The sequence below is a fragment of the Lissotriton helveticus genome, chromosome 6 (genome assembly GCF_964261635.1).
Source record: "Lissotriton helveticus chromosome 6, aLisHel1.1, whole genome shotgun sequence".
Taxonomy (NCBI): Eukaryota; Metazoa; Chordata; class Amphibia; order Caudata; family Salamandridae; genus Lissotriton; species Lissotriton helveticus.
Window position 1 is genome coordinate 1310769656 of NC_136067.1, and position 27081 is coordinate 1310796736.

Genomic DNA, 27081 nt, shown 5'->3' on the forward strand with positions numbered 1-27081 from the left:
GTAAGCAGAAGAAAAAGAGTTCAACCCAGATATCAGCAATATCCCACTGCCCCTCTCAGTTTCCTTAGTAAAGTATTCTATTGGGATTGAAAACTCTGACATGCAAGTTACAAAGTGACCCTTCCCATAATCTGTTTACTCCCTATTCAACCTCTTCATCTCTTAGTTATTTTTTCTCTAGCTGGTCCCTCCTCTCACCTACCTTGCCATTTATCTATGCCTCTTTCTATTCCCCACATGTTTTTTTTTGGTTTGTGCTCTCCTGTTTTTTATAATTCAGAAAAGGGGGTGGTGATGAACAGAGTGTCTGAATTAAGCAGACCACTCTTACCCAGTCCAAAGATCTGGGCTTGATCCATCACCGTTATTTAGCTCACTGCCCCATCCCAGCTCAGAACCTGGCTATATGCAAATTAGTCTGTCCCTGGCCCAGTGCATCATGGGAACAGGGCAGACCAAACTACCAAGCCAATTCTTCACCAGAAAGGAGACAAGCTACCGGGGACCGGTTTCTGGCATTTCAGCCTCGTCGGCCCGGCTTGCTTGAATCCTGATGGAGCAGTGAGCAAGGGACTCATGTCTGAGTATACCCTGCCACACCTATAGTGGCCAAAAACAATTCAGAAAAGGGGGTGGTGATGAACAGAGTGTCTGAATTAAGCAGACCACTCTTACCCAGTCCAAAGATCTGGGCTTGATCCATCACCGTTATTTAGCTCACTGCCCCATCCCAGCTCAGAACCTGGCTATATGCAAATTAGTCTGTCCCTGGCCCAGTGCATCATGGGAACAGGGCAGACCAAACTACCAAGCCAATTCTTCACCAGAAAGGAGACAAGCTACCGGGGACCGGTTTCTGGCATTTCAGCCTCGTCGGCCCGGCTTGCTTGAATCCTGATGGAGCAGTGAGCAAGGGACTCATGTCTGAGTATACCCTGCCACACCTATAGTGGCCAAAAACAATTCAGAAAAGGGGGTGGTGATGAACAGAGTGTCTGAATTAAGCAGACCACTCTTACCCAGTCCAAAGATCTGGGCTTTATCCATCACCGTTATTTAGCTCACTGCCCCATCCCAGCTCAGAACCTGGCTATATGCAAATTAGTCTGTCCCTGCCAGAAACCGGTCCCCGGAAGCTTGTTTCCTTCCCAGTGTAAGAATTGGCTTTTGTAGTCTGGTCTGCCCTGTTCCCATGATGCACTGGGCCAGGGACAGACTAATTTGCATACAGCCAGGTTCTGAAACTGGGATGGTGCAATGAGCTAAAAAACGGTGTTGGATCTAGCCCTGATCTCTTGACTGGGTGAGAGTACTCTGCTTAACTCAGAGACTCTGTCCATCACCACCCCTTGTTGTAAATAATTTTGTCCACCCTAAGCGTGGAAGGGTATACTCAGATGTGAGTCCCTTGCTCATTGCACCATCAGGATTCAAGCAAGCCGGGCCGAAGACGGCTGTAATGCCAGAAACCGGTCCCCGGAAGCTTGTTTCCTTCCCAGTGTAAGAATTGGCTTTTGTAGTCTGGTCTGCCCTGTTCCCATGATGCACTGGGCCAGGGACAGACTAATTTGCATACAGCCAGGTTCTGAAACTGGGATGGTGCAATGAGCTAAAAAACGGTGTTGGATCTAGCCCTGATCTCTTGACTGGGTGAGAGTACTCTGCTTAACTCAGAGACTCTGTCCCTCACCACCCCTTGTTGTAAATAATTTTGTCCACCCTAAGCGTGGAAGGGTATACTCAGATGTGAGTCCCTTGCTCATTGCACCATCAGGATTCAAGCAAGCCGGGCCGAAGACGGCTGTAATGCCAGAAACCGGTCCCCGGAAGCTTGTTTCCTTCCCAGTGTAAGAATTGGCTTTTGTAGTCTGGTCTGCCCTGTTCCCATGATGCACTGGGCCAGGGACAGACTAATTTGCATACAGCCAGGTTCTGAAACTGGGATGGTGCAATGAGCTAAAAAACGGTGTTGGATCTAGCCCTGATCTCTTGACTGGGTGAGAGTACTCTGCTTAACTCAGAGACTCTGTCCATCACCACCCCTTGTTGTAAATAATTTTGTCCACCCTAAGCGTGGAAGGGTATACTCAGATGTGAGTCCCTTGCTCATTGCACCATCAGGATTCAAGCAAGCCGGGCCGAAGACGGCTGTAATGCCAGAAACCGGTCCCCGGAAGCTTGTTTCCTTCCCAGTGTAAGAATTGGCTTTTGTAGTCTGGTCTGCCCTGTTCCCATGATGCACTGGGCCAGGGACAGACTAATTTGCATACAGCCAGGTTCTGAAACTGGGATGGTGCAATGAGCTAAAAAACGGTGTTGGATCTAGCCCTGATCTCTTGACTGGGTGAGAGTACTCTGCTTAACTCAGAGACTCTGTCCCTCACCACCCCTTGTTGTAAATAATTTTGTCCACCCTAAGCGTGGAAGGGTATACTCAGATGTGAGTCCCTTGCTCATTGCACCATCAGGATTCAAGCAAGCCGGGCCGAAGACGGCTGTAATGCCAGAAACCGGTCCCCGGAAGCTTGTTTCCTTCCCAGTGTAAGAATTGGCTTTTGTAGTCTGGTCTGCCCTGTTCCCATGATGCACTGGGCCAGGGACAGACTAATTTGCATACAGCCAGGTTCTGAAACTGGTATGGTGCAATGAGCTAAAAAACGGTGTTGGATCTAGCCCTGATCTCTTGACTGGGTGAGAGTACTCTGCTTAACTCAGAGACTCTGTCCATCACCACCCCTTGTTGTAAATAATTTTGTCCACCCTAAGCGTGGAAGGGTATACTCAGATGTGAGTCCCTTGCTCATTGCACCATCAGGATTCAAGCAAGCCGGGCCGAAGACGGCTGTAATGCCAGAAACCGGTCCCCGGAAGCTTGTTTCCTTCCCAGTGTAAGAATTGGCTTTTGTAGTCTGGTCTGCCCTGTTCCCATGATGCACTGGGCCAGGGACAGACTAATTTGCATACAGCCAGGTTCTGAAACTGGGATGGTGCAATGAGCTAAAAAACGGTGTTGGATCTAGCCCTGATCTCTTGACTGGGTGAGAGTACTCTGCTTAACTCAGAGACTCTGTCCATCACCACCCCTTGTTGTAAATAATTTTGTCCACCCTAAGCGTGGAAGGGTATACTCAGATGTGAGTCCCTTGCTCATTGCACCATCAGGATTCAAGCAAGCCGGGCCGAAGACGGCTGTAATGCCAGAAACCGGTCCCCGGAAGCTTGTTTCCTTCCCAGTGTAAGAATTGGCTTTTGTAGTCTGGTCTGCCCTGTTCCCATGATGCACTGGGCCAGGGACAGACTAATTTGCATACAGCCAGGTTCTGAAACTGGGATGGTGCAATGAGCTAAAAAACGGTGTTGGATCTAGCCCTGATCTCTTGACTGGGTGAGAGTACTCTGCTTAACTCAGAGACTCTGTCCATCACCACCCCTTGTTGTAAATAATTTTGTCCACCCTAAGCGTGGAAGGGTATACTCAGATGTGAGTCCCTTGCTCATTGCACCATCAGGATTCAAGCAAGCCGGGCCGAAGACGGCTGTAATGCCAGAAACCGGTCCCCGGAAGCTTGTTTCCTTCCCAGTGTAAGAATTGGCTTTTGTAGTCTGGTCTGCCCTGTTCCCATGATGCACTGGGCCAGGGACAGACTAATTTGCATACAGCCAGGTTCTGAAACTGGGATGGTGCAATGAGCTAAAAAACGGTGTTGGATCTAGCCCTGATCTCTTGACTGGGTGAGAGTACTCTGCTTAACTCAGAGACTCTGTCCATCACCACCCCTTGTTGTAAATAATTTTGTCCACCCTAAGCGTGGAAGGGTATACTCAGATGTGAGTCCCTTGCTCATTGCACCATCAGGATTCAAGCAAGCCGGGCCGAAGACGGCTGTAATGCCAGAAACCGGTCCCCGGAAGCTTGTTTCCTTCCCAGTGTAAGAATTGGCTTTTGTAGTCTGGTCTGCCCTGTTCCCATGATGCACTGGGCCAGGGACAGACTAATTTGCATACAGCCAGGTTCTGAAACTGGGATGGTGCAATGAGCTAAAAAACGGTGTTGGATCTAGCCCTGATCTCTTGACTGGGTGAGAGTACTCTGCTTAACTCAGAGACTCTGTCCATCACCACCCCTTGTTGTAAATAATTTTGTCCACCCTAAGCGTGGAAGGGTATACTCAGATGTGAGTCCCTTGCTCATTGCACCATCAGGATTCAAGCAAGCCGGGCCGAAGACGGCTGTAATGCCAGAAACCGGTCCCCGGAAGCTTGTTTCCTTCCCAGTGTAAGAATTGGCTTTTGTAGTCTGGTCTGCCCTGTTCCCATGATGCACTGGGCCAGGGACAGACTAATTTGCATACAGCCAGGTTCTGAAACTGGGATGGTGCAATGAGCTAAAAAACGGTGTTGGATCTAGCCCTGATCTCTTGACTGGGTGAGAGTACTCTGCTTAACTCAGAGACTCTGTCCATCACCACCCCTTGTTGTAAATAATTTTGTCCACCCTAAGCGTGGAAGGGTATACTCAGATGTGAGTCCCTTGCTCATTGCACCATCAGGATTCAAGCAAGCCGGGCCGAAGACGGCTGTAATGCCAGAAACCGGTCCCCGGAAGCTTGTTTCCTTCCCAGTGTAAGAATTGGCTTTTGTAGTCTGGTCTGCCCTGTTCCCATGATGCACTGGGCCAGGGACAGACTAATTTGCATACAGCCAGGTTCTGAAACTGGGATGGTGCAATGAGCTAAAAAACGGTGTTGGATCTAGCCCTGATCTCTTGACTGGGTGAGAGTACTCTGCTTAACTCAGAGACTCTGTCCATCACCACCCCTTGTTGTAAATACTCCTGTTTTTTATATGCACCTTAAACTTTTTTCTCTTTTTAACCTTTTCTCTGTCACCCTCAGCATCTTTCTGTATCTGTTTTGCTCTCCTTTCCCTGTCCCATCTTCTTTCCTGATCTTCTGTTCTATCTTTCACCATCCGTTCTTTCTCTTGCTCAGCTGGACAACCTCAGTTGCTTTCCCATTCTCTCACTATCCACTCTCACTCTTCAAACCTTCTGTCTCTCCCTCTCTTTATATATATTTCTCATCTCCTTTCTTACCATCATTTTCATTTCTCTGTTTCACACTTTCTAGTAGTGCTACTGTCTGTGAACTCTGTGGGGTCGATTACAATGCTCTCCGGAAAGGCTCCGAATGGGATTCGGATTCTGCGAATCCGATTCGGAACCTATGTTTCTGACCAAATCTAACACCTTTACGAACGACCGATTACGATGCAAGTAAACTATTTGGGCTGTCCGAATCATATCTGAACGGCATTCGGACAGACTTGGGTGTTCGGATCCGATTCGTACAGCTCTATAGACAAGGTTTTTGAAAGAGTAATTACCATGACCGATTCGGAAAGCCATTCCGATTCGGTTTGCCCCACATTAAAAAGCTGTCAGATTCGGATTTTGGGGGCCAATAGCAGACCCCAATTCACCCAGAGCCTTCCGAATTGGACCTGTGGGAGTACCCAATAAGCCCCTCTTTGCAACTGTGCACATGTGGCAGACACCATGGGTTTCCCCAACAAACCTTTTTTTCAATGGTAGCCTGTGTTCTTGTTCAGAACACAGGGTCCCATCAAAGTCAATGGGATTCTGACGGAATCGTGTTTGGAAGCATCCGCATGCATCATAATCGGTCTGTCAGACACGCAGAACCCGATTCATTCGGAAACGATCCCGAAACCAATTCACTCAGAAGTTTCCTAACGAGATTGTGATCTGCCCCTAAGTCTACATTCCGCTACACAGTGCCACCTCTTACACTATCATTCATGGTACAGGGCTTAAAATTGTGAAAACTGTCCCTTATTCGACTGTCAACTTCTATCTGAAGTGTACTGTATAACTTTACGTCCAGCTAAATGTAAATTGTTGCTAAATACTGGAACGTGTAATACAAATGAAAGAAAATAAATCCATTTTGACTTGCACGTCTGTCAGCTGCCTATTTTATATTTCTGCAACCTTTTAAGATGTGTCTGCAAAAATGACATTTTGTCCTTCATTTTTGTCCTGAATTTTGACCCTTACACCTGAACTTTTACTTTCACTGTACAGAATGTGCCTTTTTGTCAGGTGTTAACCCTCACCTTGCAACCAGTGTTGTTATACACAGAGGGAGCAAACTGGGATATAACTCGTCCTCCAAAGCTACAGGCATTAAGGATGTTTGATAATAATATTTCTAACATAACCAGTACATTGAAAGCAGAGTAGAAGCAGTGGTAGGGTTGGGGAGAAAATGGGTGTCATTACAATTTCAAACCGAGATTGTTATTTCATCAAGAATGCAGTGGATGCATTGTGCTCAGATTTGATGCTTGTTTTGGGGGTAATTGAGTTTAGGTTTGGATTGGCCTATAGGGCATTTAGGCAGTGCTTTATGGGCTAGACTGACAGGTCATTGTGTGGACCAGTGTTTTGACTGCTTGTGGGCCTGTTTTAAGCCCTTGGCTGCGGGGCCGATTCCCCCGCTGTACTGGGGGGAGGGGGGTACGGACAGCGCCCCGGTGCTCATGTCGCGCTCAGCTCGTCATGAACCACGTTCTCGTGTGCTTATGACGAGCTGAGCTCGTCATAACCACGCCCGTTCCTTAGAACGCCCAACATAGCAGGGGAATTAGCCCCGCGTCTGAGCGTTCTAACGGTCATGACGAGCTCAGCTCGTCATGAGCACACGAAGACTTTGGCTCATGACGAGCTGAGCTCGTCATGAGCGTGGGAGGGGTAAGGGTTACTGTGTGGGGTTCCTTGATTTCCCTGATATCAAAACAAACATTGCCTGCAGCACGCTCAAATCCATGCAGTCTTCCGTAACTTGCCAAACTCTTATACAGCCTGTCTTTGCAAGTTCAATCCTGCTCAATTTGCAAACATAGGCCACTTTTTTAGCTTCTGATTCAGTAATGGGGGCACCTTTATTTTGGTGCTCGGGCCTATTCTCAGTCCCATCTGGATAATGTGCTTCTATTAAATGGAAGGAATGTGTGCGTTGTTCAGCACCAAAATCCAACAAAATACGTTTTTCAAATTAACATTCCTTGAGAATCAATTCACACTGAACAAGAGTTCAGCAAAGAGGGGTTTCAGACAGTTCTGTGGGGACACCTGGTCTACCATCCCATATCTTGTTTGACTCAATTACTCTCCTCCGTGCCATCACATTACAGTTGCTCAACAAGTACCTGTGCGGTGAACAACACTTACAACGCAACTTTAACAATGTAGTGCCTTTACAACGTGGTATTTACAACGCAAACCATTACAACGCATCGTGCTGGGGGGCGCTCTAGGATAGGGAATAGATTTAATTTACTATCCAACACCTTCCCTACTATCCACGGGGACTGGAGTTGGAATAGTAAATTAAACTATTCACTATCCAGCGCCCCAAAGCACTATGCGTTGTAATGGTATGCGTTGTAATACTTGCGTTGTAAAAGCATGCGATGTAAAAGCATGCGTTGTAATGTCATACATCCACCTGTGCACATAATATATGGTTAGGTTAGGCAGAAGTGTGCATGCTCATTAAAATGCTGCTGCTGCTCCTAGCCTCCACCGCTGCTAACACCGAGCTGGCTTTGAATATAGGTATTGACGCACGCGTCTGAAACTACTGTGCAAGTTTACAGAACTGGAATAAAAAACCTACACAGTGCTACAAATGGCCTGGCTGGTGTGCAGATAACGTGGTACATACTGTGAGATTTGGGTCCCTTGCCGCCGACGTTTTTCAATATTATTTCATTTTTTTCAGTCAATATGACTCAAGGCATGCCTACCTAATGCTGGCCTACAATTTCAAACTTCCTGTCTGACCAGCGGAGGGTGTCCGCGCGAATCGATAGCTTGCCGGCAGCCTGCAACCGAGCGGGGTTCTTAAGCCAAAACAATTATTGCCGTTCAATCGCCCGGGTACGCAACCGGAAGATACCTACCGTGCAGATGTGTTCTAATCGAAGGTTCTAGAAAATCTCTTCTTCAAAATATACAAAATGTAGTGTTTGATAAGGTAGAAATGCATGTAGAGGGCACATGGGTAAGGAGATGGTGAGGTCGGCCGTGGTGGAACTGATTTTCTTGGCACGCCGCCTGTCATCACAGTCCCTGGAGGTCGGGCTTAATTGCAAATTAATGGGGCAAGGGAGGTGTTCTTCCAAGACATGTTATGAGCCACCGATCCGGCGCGATGGTGGATCACAGACACCGTTAACTTGATGCCGAGGAGCTCCCATTGATAAAGAAGCAGCACAGACACAAAGTGTCCCTCGCTTCACAAGCCACCATTTGACAGCCATCAGCCCCCCAGATTGGTAGGCGGGGGATCATTATAATAAGGAGGGGTCACGGGGTGCACGTGGTCTGGCTCTGGACTGGGGTGTGATCTGCACCTCTATACACCAGTGGCTGGAAGGAGCGGGGCTGACCCCTTCCAAGCGGCTGGCATGCAGGTGCCAGAGGGCTTCGCAGGGGGGCACCCCTGCTACTGCGCTAGACGGCACTGCTGAAAACTGTTGCTGGCACCCAGGGTCCTCTCCTCTCACGTCCGCTCCATCGCCTGCTTCTCTCAAGCGAACTAAAAGCTTTTCCCTGTGACTGAGGGGAGGAGGCGGCGCAGATCAGAAGGAGGGGCACAGAGAGAGTGAGAGAAAGACTGGAGGGACTCGCACGAAGATGTCTCTGCTGCTCGGGAATATGTCCATGCCTCTCAGCATGGAGTCTCAGCAGCCCCTGGGCAGCGCTCCCGCCCCCAACGGCAGCCAGCAGGGAGAAGGCTGGCCCCCCGCGCCCCCATGGATGTGCCCCGTCCCCGTCTTGGGCAACCTGTCCTCCCCTCAGGAGGGAAACCTGTCGGACCCCGCTCATTATCCGTGCAACCCCGCGGGCGGGCTCCCCCCTGGCGCCCAGGACCCCACAGCCATCATTATCGCCATTATCATCACCGCCCTCTACTCCGTGGTGTGCGTGCTGGGGCTCTTCGGCAACGTGCTGGTCATGTATGTCATCATCAGGTAAGAGGGGCCAGGGGGGCAGCGGGTCGTCCGACTACGGGGGGCAGGGGTCCAGGCAGGTAAAGGTGGCCAGCGCAGCATCTGCGCCACACAATTCCGTGTGACTGGGGATCCGCAGAGCCCGTGAGGAGGGGTGAACCCCCAAGCCTAAAGCCGGGTGACCTACAACGCCTAAAGGAGAGGGTCGGCGGCTTTCTAGCAGGTCATCCTTACGATTACAGTAGCACGTGGGTTGCAAGGGGAGGGCCAGCATGCGAGCAGGTGATGTAAAACAGAATGCTTAGCGATTACAAAGCCAGTGACTCTCACAAAGAACAAAGAAGGTTTAAGCAATTATCAGGGAAGTGACCCTGACGCCTAAAGGCAGGCGACCTCTAGCGCCTAAAAGAAAGGGTGGCCGTGGGACATGTGAAAGGTAGCCATTACAACATATTGTGATTCCAGGGGGCTAGCAGGTGTTATGATAAAGAAGAATTTGGAATTAGAAAACAAGTGACCCCAACGCAAAATAAGACATTTTGAGGAGTCCTCCAGAAAGTGGTCCTATAAACGAGGGTCCCCTAAAGGTTAAAGAAGGGCTCATAGATCAAGAAGGAAACGACCCTAACGTCTAAAGCAGAGGAGTGATGGGCGAGGGACATTAGGAAGGTCATGTACCCAATAAAACCTAAATCAATTCTATGATGGCTGAAAGGGCTGATGAGTTTTATTACCCAAAGCAGGGAGTGTGCTATTGAACCGACAGGTGGCCTTCAGGTCCTCTAAAATATATTTGGGGTTGATGAGGCAAGACAGGTGCCCATAAAACCCAAAGTAAAATAGAGCTGGGACCATCAGGCCAGATGTTATGCTCCCAACGTCCCCCCTCCAACAAAAGCAGCGAGTGTACGCTGTGCGCACACCCACAAACGAAATTAAAGTAATGGAGTCTTTCGGCATTTTTTAAAGCTCCCTTAGCCCACTGGGGGAGGAAGGGAGGGTGGGTATGCATCCCGTCCACACGCAAAGCGGGTTGAAGCCGGCAAAGGGTGCACATTGTAGATTCCATATTCTTGTTTTATCTCGCTGAGTCCTGCCTGTTACGTGGGGTCGGGGCGCTTCAGACTTCCACTGCAAGGACAGCTGCTGAAAGTATGTGGTTGAGATACAAAACTGTCAAAGTCTTAAGAGAGCGCCCATTAGGAACGGGTTCTACTGATGGTTTGGAAATTGGGAAGTCCTCTGGAAGTTTCTTATTATCCACTCCTGTTCGGGAGATGTTTTTGTCGGGTGTATCAACAGGTTCATATTTATTAAATCTTTTTCTGTTGTACAGTCAGCGCCTTAAGATGTGTCCTTCACTTTCGGAGAGAAGTGGGGTCTGTGTCGTATGCAGCCCCAGTTTCTCTTGTCTTGGCTTAGGAGCAGGGCTCGAGTCGGGGTACCACGCGGGTGGACGGCGTCCCCCCACTTATTTGACCCGGAGCTCGATAACTAGAGCAAATGGACCCACACATTCACTCTTTGGCCTCTCTGTGGCGAGATCTCACCCCAGAGAGGCCAAAGAGTGTATGAGTTCATCATGTGTATGTGAGGTGTAGTGCATCTTTGACTGTGTGTGTGTCCCGTCCGCACGTTGGGAATGGGACAACTAGATGCGGCTACAGTTATTCTGCTCCCGAAAATAGCAAACACGTGTACTTTTGTGCAACAGTGTGGTGTTAAAATTGCGCCTTTTCCAAATGCCAAATGCTTGTCTTAGAAGAGGCCAGAATCTTTTAAAAGAGTACATCTCCAAGTGACTGGCGGTATTTCTTATAAGGTTGATATTTATTATATGCAGATGTGAAACAATGACGCATCTCAGGGGTGCTGTGGAAGACATTCATCGATGGAATAAAGGAGTTACAATAACTATTTGAGGAATAGGCGAGCAGTCTCTGGATTTGGGATGATTCATTAATTCCCCCGCTTTGAAATTTAGCACTCCTTTGGGTTGTTAGAACCGTTCCCGCTTACTTCACGGGGAAAGTACTTTAGTTGTTGTGTTAGCTGTGTCACTCTTCACACAACACTCTGCGTGCTGCCCACTGATGCAATTACAATATAGTTTCTCCTCACATCAATTTACTTTCTCCTTGGCGTCAGTTCTCTTTAATTAAAGGGAGGTAAGAATCAATGTAATGTGTTTCTTTCAGTGTAGTTCAGAAAGTAGGGCTTTCCGAGCGCGGACGCTGCCATCTAGTGGCTAGTGTTGGTAACAGCGGGCACAAAGGTGTCATTGTTAAATCAGAGCTCGAGCACCTCACCTCGACTGTTATCTTCTCACCTTGTTTTTCGCTTTGATCGGTGTTAATTATATTTCTGTCCATGAAAAGCAGCGCGTCAACAAGTGGCATGGGAAGCTGTATTGAAATTAATTTTTCTACGTTTTTCGGGTTTTCCGATTTTATAATTACATATTTATTAATATGTAGAAAGTAATAGGTTACTAAAACGCAGATCAGTGTTCACAATATGTGAAATTAGGTTTATTTACACTTTAATGTGAGCATTTTGCCTCCACCATGGTTTGATGTTCAACCACTACGTTGAAATGTTGTTAGCACAGGAAGAAGCCAATTAATGTTCTCTCCCCAAAAAATAGCAGAATGGAGGAGGGTGGGGTGGTTAAATTCACTTAATTTGGTCACAATGTTATATGCGAAGGCTCTGGGTTGAGCGTGCACCCCCTCTTCTCTTCCGCAGATCTCCGACGTTTCGACCCCGGCTAAATCCCTTTGCTCCCAAGAGTTGCTCGGCATAGCTCCAGCAGGTCACGCTCGAGCAAATGCAATTTGCAGATAGGCATCTGGAAAATACACCAGGGACCCATGTACACTCTATCAGGAGCAAATAAGACAAACACAACGAGGCCGAAAGTGTGTAGTGCACGTTTCCAGATGGCCCAACACGCAGGCCAATATTAACCTGTTCTAGAGTTGTGAAGGCACAACGGTGCGTTTCATAGGACAACAGTGCAGTGCAGTGCAACCGCCGATAGACTCTTTATCCCCTCTTGCTGTGGTACTTAACTGCACACGGCAAATTAAGTCGGAGGCAGTCTTCATGCTAGTGGCAAATTCGCTGGCTTGCTCCCTCTATCCATTTCCAAATTCTGACGTACTGTGACGTCACTTCTCTATGTTTGGACCTCACCTCCAAACTTTCTGTACCTCGCTATCACCTCTTTTTAGGGGGAAACAGCCACTACAATGCGGCCGTTTCCACGGAAACGTTAACCACGTATGCATTACAACGCATGCGTGGTTACCACGAAAGCCTTTACCACGCATACCATTACTACGAGGTACGTAGTAAAGGTATGTGTGGTAAAGGGTAACAAAAAAAGGGGGACTTGGGGGGGGTCTCCCCCCAAAAAAAAGAAACACCTTAAAAAAACGTCGAGTTGTGCAGGAAAACGGCGTCCTTTAAGAGGAAACGGAAAGAATCTTCCGTTTCCTCTTAACGACGTACGACGTCACCACGAAGGATTAGAGGAAAAGCCTATGCGAAGAAAAAGCATTCCGTTGTAACGCATGCGTGGTAAAGGCATGCGTTGCAACGGAATTGGTTGTAAGATCACATATTCCTTTTTGGGCTACAATCAACAACATGTTGACCATGTACTCGTAAAAGAAACTAAGAACTAAATACAAGCTGAACAGGAGCATCAATAGTGCAGGAGGTGCAGTTACACCAGGGCCGTTGGCTGTGGTGGGACAAATGCACCACAGTAAGAGTTGGATATTTCCATCCAACTGGAGGGGATTGGACCCATATCCTTGCTTGCAGTAGGGTACATGGCACCCTTGCCACGCCACTGGTAGTAACTTTGGACCTCAACATTAGACAACACCCCTCTTCTATAGATTATATCTGACTATAGTAATAATGCAACTATTAAGGGCAGTATCTGAAGTTTTCATGACAGTGATGTATGTTCCATTCTAAACAAGCGTTGGTAAAGCTAATCCGTTTTGCGTTGCCAATGCTCTGTGATTCTTGTTCTTGGCTTTGATGTTGTTTTAAAAGTGTATCAGCACTTCCAAAGCCAATAGCTGTGACGGTCCGTCTTAAAAGTGTCAGAGCAACATTCACATGCTTTCATATGGCTGCCACGCTATGGGATGCAATGTGGCAATGCATGAAATGATTAAAAAAAATGTTTTCATAATTTCAAAATGGCCACTACACTGTGTCGTCACGTTCTATGATGTAACGTGACAGCCATCTTGAAAGCAAGGAAACATTATTTACTTACTTTAAAGAGGGCGAGTCACTACAATTGCTTTTGCTTATGGAAGTGTATCTTAAAAAGCATCTGGCATAGACAAAGCCAATAGCATCAGTGAGCATGGAGCAGGAGCGGGGCAGCGAAAGAGCGAGAGAGAAATGCAGTGCTTAATTTGTAAAATATTAAGTGCCAGGGCTCTGACCAGGAGGCCACTGCAGCTTGCACCACCCATCGCTCCTGTCATCGCTGCCAAAACAACTACTAACCATTTCTCTCACATGTAAATGCGACAGTTCAGATTATTCCAGGTCTCCAAAGCTAAAGGAATGGCTGGGGAGGCAGGTATTAGTATTGTTTTAATGTATATTGTTTTCCTAAATAACTGTTACCTGCTCATCTCTAAATTACATGAGCAGCTCCACCTTGTGGCAGACTGCTCTAAGTGTGGTGCTGACAATTAGGTGCCGAGCATGGGAAACCAATTTAGTGCCGGTGCTCAGCACCAGAAAGCCCCGGCTCAAATTAAGCACTGGACAGAAGACGGGAGAAAGAAGGTGCAAAAAAGCACAGGAAAGTGCAGAGGAATAACATCCATGACATCACGAACCATGCCACCTGGCATGTGATGCACCATAAAGTAGTCAAGCACATCTCAGGCCAATAAGTAAGTGCAATTACAATACAGTGAATCCTGGAGATGTAGAGTAGGAGGCAGAGACAGGTTGAGGGAGTTTATAAGTGTGGAGCAATCAGAGGAGGTAGCTGCACATGAACTCCCTTGGAGTGCTAAATAAGAAATAAAGCTTTAAGAAAGAGACCTATGCCCATGAGGCCAACAGTGGAAATAGACACCTCCTACCACTAAAGTGAGAGTAGAGGAAAATGCTCCAGGTAAGGACAAACACAAGGACAGAGAGGACAGTCATATGATAACGGGTTGTATAATACAATCACACATGCATAAACCACGCATGTCTTAACAAGGCAGTCTCAACTACGGCCGCATCTTTACCATGCATGACATTTTACCAGGCATGGCTTTGCAACAAATTTCGTTGTAAGGCATGTTTGCTAAAGTGATATGCATAATAAATTGCATATCGGAGCACACCTGCCCTAAGTCCTAATATCCAATGCCCAGTCCAGTAATCCACCCCACTCCAGCCCTTAAAACTACCCTGGCCATGACCCCTCAGCCTAATCCCTATCACTTGGTCCCTGCCCCAAAAATCTACCCCGACCCCCCCCCCCCCGCTGCCCTAAGCCTTAAAACAACTTAATCCTGCCCTTAAAATTTCCCCTTCCCCTCATCCTAAAACCAGAGGCCTAAAACCCTGCTCCTTGCCAAAAGCAACACTAACACCAGCCCCCACACCCTTTGCCCAAAAAACGGATTCTGCCCTACACATAAAATTACCCCTTTCCCTTCCCCTAAAGCCTAAAAACCTGCCCCAGCCCTTTAACAATGACTTGCGTCCCGTACTCTTCATGCCACTGGAGTCAAGCTAGGCTGGCCTGATGAGGGATGATTCCCCGAAACCAGTCCCAGGATGCTTGTTTCTGGGCCAGGGAGGACGTGGCCTGGCAATTCGGGCTGAACTGTTCCCATGAGGAGCAGGGTCAAGACTGTTTCGCATATGGCTGGGTCCAAAATGGGGTGGTATAGTGAGAAAAAAGAATGATGGATTCAAGCCAGATTTATTTACTGGGAGTGAGCGTTGAAACATTTCGGCACTCCGTCCATCATCTTGTTGTGTTTACTATGTTGTCCCTAAGTGGCCAAGGGTATGCCCAGACATGGCTCGCATGGCTCCTTTGCTCACTGTGCTATTGGATTCAAGTTAGCCTTGCTAACGAGGGGTGATATACTGAAACTGGTCCCAGGAGGCTTGTTTCCAGTCTAGGGAGGACCTAGCCTGGCTATGTGGGCAGGGCTGTTTACTTGAGGAGCAGGGTAAAGACTGATTTGCCTCTGGCTGGGTCTAAACTGAGGTTGCATAGTGAGCAAAAGAACGATGGATTCAACCCAGAGTACCCATTCGACTCAGATATTTTTCAGTTAAATATTAAGGGGGGAAATTGCAGTTGATCTTTTTTAACTGCAAAACTCAGAATGGCAATATAGGCCTAAACTCCAGTTTTCGAAGGAATCTGGGTTAAAACGAGTTAAAGTGATCACCTAAGGGTCAGCGTCTAACAAATCTTAAGGGCAGGGAGGTATGCAATTACCCTACTTGTAACCCCATCTAGTGATCCCATGGTTAGCTACGGGGAACGTCAATACATCAGTCAATGGAAAACCTCCAAACCTGTATCACATGTATGATGAGATATGATAACAACTTGAAAAGCTGCATACACTGAGCAGGTGACAGGTAATAACTGGAGCCGTGTCGGCAAGGGACAGCTGACAGCTGCACGAGACAAGCAACAGTTGTACTGGTAAAAGGTAGCACTTGAGTTAGTACAGGAGACAGATAACTACAACCAGGATAGCTACCAGTGGCCCAGTAAATTTAATACCTGCCCTGGGGGTATGTACTAATCCCTAGGGACATGAAACATCTGCACAATGGATAGTTTGCAACTGCATGGTAAGTTAAAGTCTGCACACTAAAGAGGTAAAACTGTTCATGGCAGGTATTAGCTGCATGGGACAAGCAACCTCTGCTTGGTGCACAGTTATCAATGGCATGGAACAGGTAATGACTACAGAGGTAACACTTAATGACTGAGTTAAACCGTGATGACTGTAAATGGTACAAACAATGCCTTTACTGGTGACAACTGCACCAGGTACAAGTAACAGCTGCGCAGGAAAAGGAACAGCAGCACAGTGGACCAGTGGCTGCTCACGGCAGCCAATGATTGCACAGTTGGCATAACTGTGCAATCCACAGTTTTTCAACTGTACAGAGGTTAGATAACTACTGTTCAGGACAAGTAGCAACTGTACTGGGAGCAGTTTTAGACTGCACAGGGAAAACCAAGCACGACAGGTTGCGAACAGGGCTCGAGTCGGGGTACCATGCGGGTGGACGGCGTCCCTCCACTTATTTTACCGGGAGCTCGATAACTGGAGCAAATGGAACCACACATTCACTCTTTGGCCTCTCAGGGGCGAGAACGGAGCCCTTTCAGAATGCTGCTCACACGCTGGCTTCTCTGATGCAATCGCATCTAAGGGGTGAGCGAGGGGAGGCAATGAGTCTGATGGTGCAAGCCACCTTTTGTGACGTCACTTCCTGTTGTGACGTCAGCGTCCCCCCACTTTTTTTTTTAGGACTTGTGCCCTGGTTGCAAATGCAAAAAGGACAGGGAAGAACTGAATATGATAAGCTACAATGGCACAGGGCGCAGTGACCAGCTGCACGGGGCAGGTATTGACCGCACATGGGGCAGTTAATGACTGGATAAGAGATAGATGCTCAGGAGAGAGCTAATGGTTTCGTGGAGACATGAATGAACGGGTATACTTAACGACAGCGTGATGCATATAGAAAGAGATGGTGTTGGTATTGACTGCAAAGATAGGTAATGACTCCATAGAGGAAGCAGGTGTCTGTACGATGCAAGTAACGATTTCACATGCGAGATAAAGGGGTATGTAATGCGATGCTAAGATATTGGCTGCAAGGGACAAGTTGTGACTACAGATGGAAAACGTATTGACTTTATAGAGAAGGTAATACTGCACAGGAGACATATAATGCTTAAACAGAATTACAGGTAATGACTGTAGATACGACAATTTGGCTCAATTGGGCAGGTAATAAAACATACATTTTGCATTTTTACCATGTGTTTTGTTGAGTTATATGGCCTTTTCAGCCAAAGGGAACCACAAATTTAAACAGGGTCTATTTGTATTGCTTTGACATGAAGGCATGGGGACTTTGTAGATCAATTTGATAGTTGTGTGTTTCGGGAGACGTGGGCGGTAACCGCGCCATTTCGGTCAGGGTTTTTTTTTGTCTTTGAGCGACCCTCCCCTTTTATCTGGAAGGGGCAGGCCATTGGGGTGCCTTGTTATTTGGCTTAAATTCACTTTACTTGTTCTCCAAAAGTGAGTGATGTTGGCTTATCCGATATTCTGAATGTAATTTTACTACTAGTTGATGGTGTTAGGGTATGCTTGATCAATTTGTATTGTAGACACGGAAGCAGCAAGCCCATCATACCTGTTATTGATATATTTAATTCCTATTTATCGAGTCTCCCGGCTGATGTCTATAAAATTGTGACTGGTGACCTAAATTGCAATTTTGAACCTCTTGGTATTGTTATTGTCACACTTGGCGGGGATGAGGATGACGTTTGGATGTCCCAGAGCTTTTCTTAGATCCATTCAAGAAGTGGACGGCAGCTGTCTTACAAATCAATGCCTTCACCCTAAATAAAGGGTTGAGAGCTTGTAATGGGAGAAGACCCTCAGATAAAGATGGGAAGAACACCTTTAACCGGATAGGAGGCTCGAGCCGTATTAATTTAATCTTGGTGGATATTAGGATATGACAGCAGGTTGTTGATATGGAGGTGGTCTCACGCCTGGATATTGACCACAATGATTTGGATTTATCTTTGAACCTAAAAGGCTACTTCATCTTACCTCAACATGGATCACTTGGTAGGAGGCTGATTCCCACTATTGATCGTCATACATAAAATGGTCTGTTATTACCTCAACTACTCTTATCCAGTTGCAACTCTTTGAGTTGCTTGTTTCTGCATTGGAAGCATTTCTTGCGCTCGGAGAGAGCTATTTAGTAGCCACTTCATGGGAGCCTTTTTCAGTTATTCATCAAACATTGTTCTGTTCTATAAATTACTTTTTATGGTAGAGGCTAGATCCCTCCTAAGCGGGCCAAGGAGGCGAATTGGTACACAAATGATTGTAAGGCTTCCAGACACGCTCTTATGGCCACAATAAAGGAAGGAATGTAGCCCTAATTAAGGACGCTGGGGCTTCCTACAAGGCTGTACTTTTAAAGGCAAAGCGTGAGCATGATTTGATGTTTTGGGAGACATTACTGTTTGCAGCAGGGGGGAATGATTGTCACCGGTTTTGGCATACATTGGCCAATAAGGGCCCTGGAACTTCTGTCCTTGAACATGTAATATTTAGCAACTTCCTGGGTTGACTATTTATCTGGCCTATATGCACACACAGAGACTGAAGTGATTCCTGGGAGTGGGTCCATGATGGACCTTGATAGGGGTATGGCTGACCCGGGAGAACAGCTAGAGACAGGTTTGTCATCCCATGTCTAGCTTGGGTGATATACTTCTAGCCTGATTGTTTGTGCTCCAGCCCCAATCCCAGTGAGTGAAGTGGCACATGCTATTGATCAATCACTCTAGGGAAAGTGCCCAGTCTGGATACAGTTTATTATTTATTTATTTAATGAGTTTTATATAGCGCTGGCTAGACCCGTAGGTATCGGAGCGCTTTACATAAGGTTCCACAAAATTACACAGTACATTAGATTTGGGTAACATTAGTTGCTAGAAAAACATTACAAGAGCATGGAAGGAAGAAGGGTAAGGGGGCAGGGAATGGGGGTAGGGGAAGATAGGACAAGGAGACAAAGGAATATCTGCGTTGGTGACGGCAGGGGGGGAAGTTCAAAGCCCATCTCCTCATCTATCAGGTAGCTCCACCGACCAACGGCTAGAACTCTAGGTCTCTGTGAGAAAACATTAAAAGAGCAAACAGGACAGGGTAAAAGGAGAGTAGAGGGGAAATGGTAGGGTCAAGGGATAGGAGGGAGAGAACCACGGAGAGACGAGGGAAATTCTGCCCAAAGTCCGGCTGGGTAAGTGAGGGCAGAGGGGAGGTCCGCGACCCATCGCCTCTATAGCTATCATGTAGCTCTGCCGGGCTTTGGCCAAAAAGCAAGGTCTCCATGGTCGCTCGCAGGTTCAGTGACTAGATGGGTAGGCCAGATGGGGGCTATGATTCGAGTTCTGGTCGAAGTCCAGATTTAGTCCCCGAGTAGCAGTATAGGGGATAAGGGACCACTGAGGCAGCCATCTTGAGGTTATGTTCCTGGTGTTCTTTTTAAAGAAGAGAAGGAAATCTGGGATCCTTATTTTTCTGTGTTGTTTAACAGTATCATGAATTGGCTACCAATGCTACAGTCATGGGCCGGAGCAGAGATTCTATAAAAAGGGTCTTAGGTCACTTTCATCCAATTACCAACCAATAAGTCTTATTGATAGCTTGTAGAAGGGCTTTAGTCAAATGATTCTGAGTCGACTACAGGATTGGATGGAGGTTACAGGCGTGCTCAAACCACTACAAGTGGGGGTCAGGGCTAGGATAAGTACCTTTCATCAGGTCATTCAACTGCAGTTACTATAGTGGATATATGTTACTTTGGGTTGTGGTTGTTTCTATGTTATTTTTGTTGACCTTCGGTCAGCATTTCACCTTGTCCCTTCAGAGGACTATGTAAAGTTTTGACCAACATGGGTTAACTCAGGGGTACTCATAGTACGGCCCGTGGGCCGGTGGCGGCCCGGCAAGCCTTCCCTGGCGGACCTTGCACACATCATACCAGTGTTTTTTTTAAAGAGTGTCTGCAAACTAAGTTACAGCAGCGCGACTCCTAGACTCTGCTGCTCTGTGGGGGCCGGCCGGGGGATTCCTGCCATAGTTGGAGTGGAGCTGCAGGGGCGCTAAGAGGTGAACAACACAGCCTCATTAACATGCTAATGGTCTTTTAAAGAACTGTTAATGTGCTATGTGTGTGTGCTCCAAGCTGTCTCACCCCGGGCTGACACAGAGGCAGGGTGAGATGACAGAGGGAGAGGGAGGGAGAGGGAAAGAAAAGAAGACTAAGTGAGGAAGGGAAAGGGAGAACGGGTGAGGGAGTAAGAGAGGGAAGGAGGGAAAGGGAAGGTGGAAGCAGGGCTCAAGTCGAGGTACCACGCAGGTCGACGGCGTCCCCCCACTTATTTTACCGGGAGCTCGATAACTGGAGCAAATGGAGCAGCACATTCACTATTTGGCCTCTCTGGGGTGAGATTGGAACTCATTCAGAACGCTGCTCACACGCTGGCTTCTCTGATGCAATCGCATCTAAGGGGTGAGCGACAGGAGGCAATGAATCTGATGGTGCAAGCCACCTTTCGTGACATCACTACCCTGTTGTGACGTCAGCGTCCCCCCACTTCTTTTTTTAGGACTTGTGCCCTGGGAGGAAGGGAAAGGGAGGGTAAGGGAAGGAAAGGGAGACAGAGTGTGGGAGGGAAAGGGAGTGACAGTGAGGGAGTGAGGGAGGGAAAGGGAGATCGGGTGAGGAGTGAGAGAGGGGAAGGGTAGGAGGGAAAGGGAGGGAGGAAGGGAAAGGGGGGGAGGGAGGGATAGGGAGTGACAGTGAGGGAGTGAGGGAGGGAAAGGGAGACCGGGTGAGGGAGGGAAAGGGAGACAGAGTGAGGGAGGGAAAGGGAGTGACAGAGTGAGGGAGTAAGGGAGAGAAAGGGAGACAGAGCGAGGGAGGGAAAGGGAGACAGAGCGAGGGAGGGAAAGGGAGACAGAGTGAGGGAGTGAGAGAGTGAAATGGATGCAGGGAAAGGGAGGGAGGGTAAGGGATGGAGGAAAGGGAGGGAGAGAAAGGGAATGACAGAGTGTGGGAGTGAGGGAGGGAAAGGGAGACAGAGTGAGGGAGTGAGGTAGGGAAAGAGAGACAGAGTGAGGGAGTGAGAGGGAAAGGGAGACAGAGTGAGGGAGTGAGAGAGGGAAAGGGAGGGAGAGAAAGAAGGAAGGGAGGGAAAGGGAGTGACAGAGTGAGGGAGTGAGAGAGGGAAAGGGAGACAGAGTGAGGGAGTGAGAGAGGGAATGGGAGACAGAGGGAGGGGGACAGAGTAAGGGAGAGTGAGAGAGGGAGGGAGGGAGACAGAGAGAAAAAGAGAGCGAGAGAGAGAGATGTGTGTATGCCGGGTCTGGTGGCTCAGTGGATGAAGGTGTCCACTGCAGGGACCAGTGATCAACCTCATGGTCAGTTTTTTTTTGGTTTCTCTAGCCCCGCCCCCTCCCCCACTGACCCCGCCCCCACTGGTGCGGCCCTCGGACACAAACAACAGTGTAAATTTGCCCCCCCGAGAGAAAGTTTGTGAGTACCCATGGGTTAACTGATCCTATCCCAGTTTCTAGGGTTTGAGAAAGAGATGTGTTTTACCTGCAACCCTTTTTTGACTTCTTATTAATGATCTAGTGATTCATTTGGAACAGATGATGCACCGACCCTGGCCAATAGAAAGATCCCAGCACTCCTGTTTGTGGACAATACCGTGCCGATCTCTAAGTCTCCCATGGGTATACAAAACCTACTTGATCACTTCGGTGTCTTCAGCAGGCAGAGAGATCTGGAGATTAATATTAGTAAAACCAAGTATATGGTTTTAAATCCTTGACCCATCACTAAGTTGCAACCAATTCACAACAGTGTCCCCCTGGAGAGAGCTTGCACTTTTGACTGCTTGGGCTTTACTCTTAATGACTCCTTTGGTTGGTCTTCTCAGATTCAGAAGAGTAAACTTAGATTGGAACATTATTTGGGTGGCATTTTGAGGGCTGTCTAGGGTTCCAACTTTCATCCTGTTGCTTCTGCTCTACAGATCTATAACTTGCAGGCACTGGGAAGGTTGCTATATGGTGGTGAACTCTGGGGACATGAGAATGTAAATGACTTGGTAATGATGGAGAACCAATGTTTACGTGTCCTCACCAATTTGCCAGCAAGTACCCCCCTTGTACCTTTGTGGTTAGATCTGAGTATTAGATCTCTTGTACATAGGGTACGACTAAGACCGCTGATGTACCGGTGGAGGATTTGGTCCACCACTGAATTGGCACATTATAGGATGGGTCTTGAAGACATTTAAAAATGCTGTGGGCTTAGCAAGATTGCTTGGTTAGAATATATCAAACGCAGCCTAGTTGAGGTCGGTTGTGAGACCCGTTGGGCACATCCTGAAATTGTTGGTAGGATGACAAACTCCATGTTAAAATCAATCTGTTGGAAACATATAGATGAAGGGATCCACAGGCTAGGGAATGGTGGCCCGCGTACTGCAGCATTCTTGAATTTAAAGATTCCCACTTTTTGGAAGAGTATATTAATGGCATCGTGTCTCTGGCTGCTGTACATGAAATCCTTGTTTGGGACCCTGCTTCTTCGCCCTTTTATGGAGAGATAGCAGTGCTCCCTTAATTAGCAGGAGATGAGCTATCCCGTTTGTGTTGGTACCAAAGAAACTGTAGAGCAGGTTTTTTTGCCCCAGTACTATTTTTATTGGAGGGCCTGGATTGTTCCGCTTTGCCATAATCTGGGGGTCAGGGACCTAATTCTGCCTTTTGAATTTTAAGATACAATACAACTAGCCCAATAGTCTTTGCAGTCACACAATTTCTCTTACATATGTGGAGCAGTAGACTGAAGTGGACTACCATTCCATCTCTAGACCGGGCTGTGTGATTTGTTTTTAATATCTGCCGTTGCTGTTAATGTAATAATATTATGCCTTCTCAATAGGATTGTTTGATTTTTGTCTATTGATACAAAACTGTATTGTCCTAATATGAATGATGACTGCTTATTTGTAGATTTATCTTGTTATTCATTTGAATGTTTTAACTCTGTTTTCATTCAATGGTGTGCTCAATTCAATATTCCATTTGATGCCATGTTTCAAACAGTGCAGTACATGTGGCAGTGGTGTGCCCTTACCTCCAACCACGGATGGACTGGTCATCTCCTATTACTGTTTTAGCCTCGCTCGACTAATTAAGTCAGATGTCACATACCTAAGGGCACGTTTACTGGTTACCTCTGTCCAATCTCTTCTAAATTATAACACTTAAAATTCACACTGCTTCACAAGTCCTGTCACACCGTCTATGCTGTAATTTATTTCTAATCCTGTAAAATACAGTTACAGTCCGTGCACATCTCTTCCATATTATGGCAGAAGCACCATAAAACTTCACACTTATGTGCAGCAACGTCTCTCCACAATGTAAAGAGCACATCTCCAAACCTCTCACATCTCTATATTCAGCATACCTTTCAACCATGCACTCCCCAAAGGTGCCAGCACCCCAAGGAATTTGAAGCTCTTCACAACATCATTATGGGTCTGAAGCACCATATAAAGCTATAACATTATAATATCTTACAATAATTCACCCTTACAAAGAAGGGAGGCATACTCAGAGGAATTGAGAAAAATCATTTGAGAAAATATCTTCATTTTCATAATTGTTGTTAAAGGTATGTTGCACAACCTTTATCACTATTGTTTCATGATCATATAGAATTTTAGATGGGCAGAGGTCATTGATGGGGTTGTTCCCCACCACGAGCTTCTAAGTGATTTCCTTTATGAGAATGAATCTTCGATTGCATATTATATCTCTTGGAACCCAACTGTAGAAATCTCCATGTAGTTGAGTGTTTCTCATTAACAAATGTATGTAGTGTGTTCCTACCCATGAGTATATTCCATTTAAGGCAAACCTTTGGATTGGCTGGCCAGTGGAAAAAGTGTTGTGAGAAGTGCTGCACAACATGACCATCCTTACCATGCAACACCTCCTTGAACCTGGTCCTATCCTTTTAAAAGTTATTTATGATGCCCTGTCTCCCTCTGCTCACTTGTAACTGCCTTTTCTTCTTCCATACATGTTTGTTTTAAAAAAGTGGTACAAAAGGGGATGGTGATGGACGGAGCATCTGAACCAATCGAACACTCACACCCAGTCAACAGATCTGGGTTTAATCCATCACCGTTCTTTAGCCCACTCTGCCACCCCAGTTCAGACATGGCTATATGCAAATCAGTCTGACCCTGTGCCTCATGGGAACAGTCCAGCCCGAACTGCAAGCCATGCCTTCCCTGGACCGGAAACAAGCTTCCGAGGACCGGTTTCTGGCATTACAGCCGTCTTCAGCCCGGCTTGCTTGAATCCAGTGGCAAAGTGAGCAAGGGACTCACGTCTGAGCATACCCTGCCACACTTATGGCGGCCAAAGCGGTACAAAAGGGGGTGGTGATGGACGGAGCATCTGAACCAATCAAACACTCACACCCAGTCAAAAGATCTGGGTTTGATCCATCACCGTTCTTCAGCCCACTCTGCCACCCCAGTTCAGACATGGCTATATGCAAATCAGTCTGACCCTGTGCCTCATGGGAACAGTCCAGCCCGAACTGCCAAGTCATGTCTTCCCTGGACCGGAAACAAGATTCCGAGGACCGTTTTCTGGCATTCCAGCGGTCTTCAGCCCGGCTTGCTTGAATCCAGTGGCAAAGTGAGCAAGGGACTCACGTCTGAGCATAACCTGCCACACGTATGGCGGCCAAAGCGGTACAAAAGGGGGTGGTAATGGAAGGAGCATCTGAACCAATCAAACACTCACACCCAGTCAAAAGATCTGGGTTTGATCCATCACCGTTCTTTAGCCCACTCCGCCACCCCAGGTCAGACATGGCTATATGCAAATCAGTTTCCCAGCAACCATATAGTGGCTACATAAGAGTAGTCTTGCCACCTCGTTCCCGCCTTTTAAAGTGCGCACCCAGTTGTATATGTATGTATTATAAGCCCAGTGTCACAAATCTGGTGGGATAAAGCTAGTTTCTTCAGCAACCATACAAAGGATACACAAGGAATATCTTGGCATTCTGTTCTCTGCCTTTCAAGTGAGCCCCAAACTGTAACATGTAAACCGAGCAGATTTTGCAAGCAGGCTTTACATTCAAGGCTGACTTGACACTATAATGTCAAAAGGGTGCTCACTGCCTGCATTTTGTTTATTATAGGAGTTTCAGGGAATTCCTCTCTACCCATTCAGGCCAGACAATTGTTTGCTCCTTGGAAGCATTTCGCACATTTTTCACACCTATTTAAATGCTAATCCTTGGAGGAGAGAAGTTTGAGAGGAAATGCAAATGATATGGGCCTCCAAGAACATATGCCGGGAAATGTAACTTTCTAAACATACCTTTCCCTTAATATTTATTAAACATCTGATTTCACCATAGAATTGGCTTCCTCCTTGATGAAATGGAACCTGCACCCCCCAACTCCTAGCGCCTTGCGACCCTTACGGGTGAGTAGTCGCACTTCAACAAACCCCTGATTGATTGATTGATAATATCTATTAAAATAGTCGTTTAATAAACTTTCTAGCTAGTTCCATTTTCAAGATATATTATTAGGATTTTAATCTGTACTCTAGTTTTCTACATAAGACAGCTTGGCCTGCCGCAGTGAAACATAGCTTTTGGGTGATAGTCACTGTGATGGCATGTGAACATTACATTTCTACAAGTCATACTTATAAATAACATGTATTCTGCCTTCTTGGTGACAAGGACTTTATAGGGGTGACATTGTTTTAAAAAAAGAAGTTTTTTTAACAAATTTGAGGTATTCACACTGTTACAGTGAGTCTATATTGGTAGCCCCAAGGCCATGTTTGCACTGCCAGTGTAGTGGATGGCACAATAGATGCTGCTGTCCACTAGTAACATTTAATGTACACGCCTTGGGCACTTTTTGGTACCATATACTAGGGACTTGCAGGTACATTACGTATGCCAATTAGGAGTATACCAATTTCATCATGTTGAAAGGAGGAGCAGAGGTCCTTTATCACTGGTTAACATGGATAAAGTGCACAAAGTTCTAAAGTAAGAAAAAATATAGGGTCCAGTAAACGGTGAAAAATTGTGAGTGACTATACAGAAAAGGCCAATTTCCTACTTATGGGATAGGGGTGGGACTGTAATTTCTGTTGTTCAAGGTGAGGAAGATTCTAGATCAGGCCTTCCCTTTTGTCTGTGTTTGACTACTGCTTAAGGGAGGCTGATGACAGCCAGATAAAATAAACTCCCACTTAATTATGATCATGTTGCTGTTGCTCCTCCTTGGAGCCAGCCCCAGTGCTACATGATATACGAAGCATCAATAAAAACAAAGGCTATGTCCAGAGAGCATCCTGGGATGGTTATTTAAAAGAGAACAAACTCAATCAGTTTCTTAACTTTGAGATGGTGAATCTACAGTCCCTGTCTGAAATATGTACCCAAAAATGGAATCCAAACCTCCATGATTTGTTCCAGTTCCAAGTCCTTTTTGACTAAGAAAGGGAGTGCTCCTCGGAATATTCTAAGAGTTGCTGTGTAACCAGACACACATAAGGTGATAGGAGGATTATTGCAGTAAGTCTAACCACGGGCAATCCCTCGGGGTAGCATTTCAAGCCATTGTTCTTTTTCCCACCCGGCCACCTCAGTTTGTACTCAGTCATTTGCAAATCAGTCTTGACCCTGCTCCAACAGGAACAGTCCACACTGAACTGCAAGGCCAAGTCCTACCTGAACCTGAACACAAGCAGCTCCTGAGACCGATTTGTCCTGACTAGGGCCCTTCAGTCAGGTGTAGCTTGGTTCCAATGGCACAGTGAGCAAGGGCCCCACATCTGGGCATACTCTTGGCCACTTAGGGTGGTACATCAAACACAGAAAAGGTGATGGAAAGATGCTTGCAATAAGTCTAACCACTTGTAATCACTCAGGGTAGCATTCCAACCAACTAATCTTTTGCCCACTATGCCACCTCAGTTTGGACCTAGCCAAATGTAAATACGTCTTGACACTGATCCAATAGAAACAGTCCAGCCCACCTGCCCGACCAGGTCCTCCCTGAACCAGAACACAGGAACCCCGAGACCGGTTTCACCCTGTTTGTAG

At 46.9% G+C, this 27081-nt stretch overlaps 1 protein-coding gene across 1 annotated transcript in view; it reads left to right on the forward strand.

Annotated features, from left to right (window-relative positions):
* The first annotated feature begins 8745 nt into the window (after positions 1 to 8745).
* The window catches only part of OPRM1 (opioid receptor mu 1), a 469773-nt gene continuing 451437 nt past the window's right edge, over positions 8746 to 27081 (forward strand). The window contains exon 1 of the mRNA XM_078646977.1: positions 8746 to 9063. Within this exon, the coding sequence (XP_078503103.1) occupies positions 8747 to 9063 (317 nt within the window). The 5' untranslated portion in view covers position 8746. The remainder of the gene's footprint in view (positions 9064 to 27081) is intronic.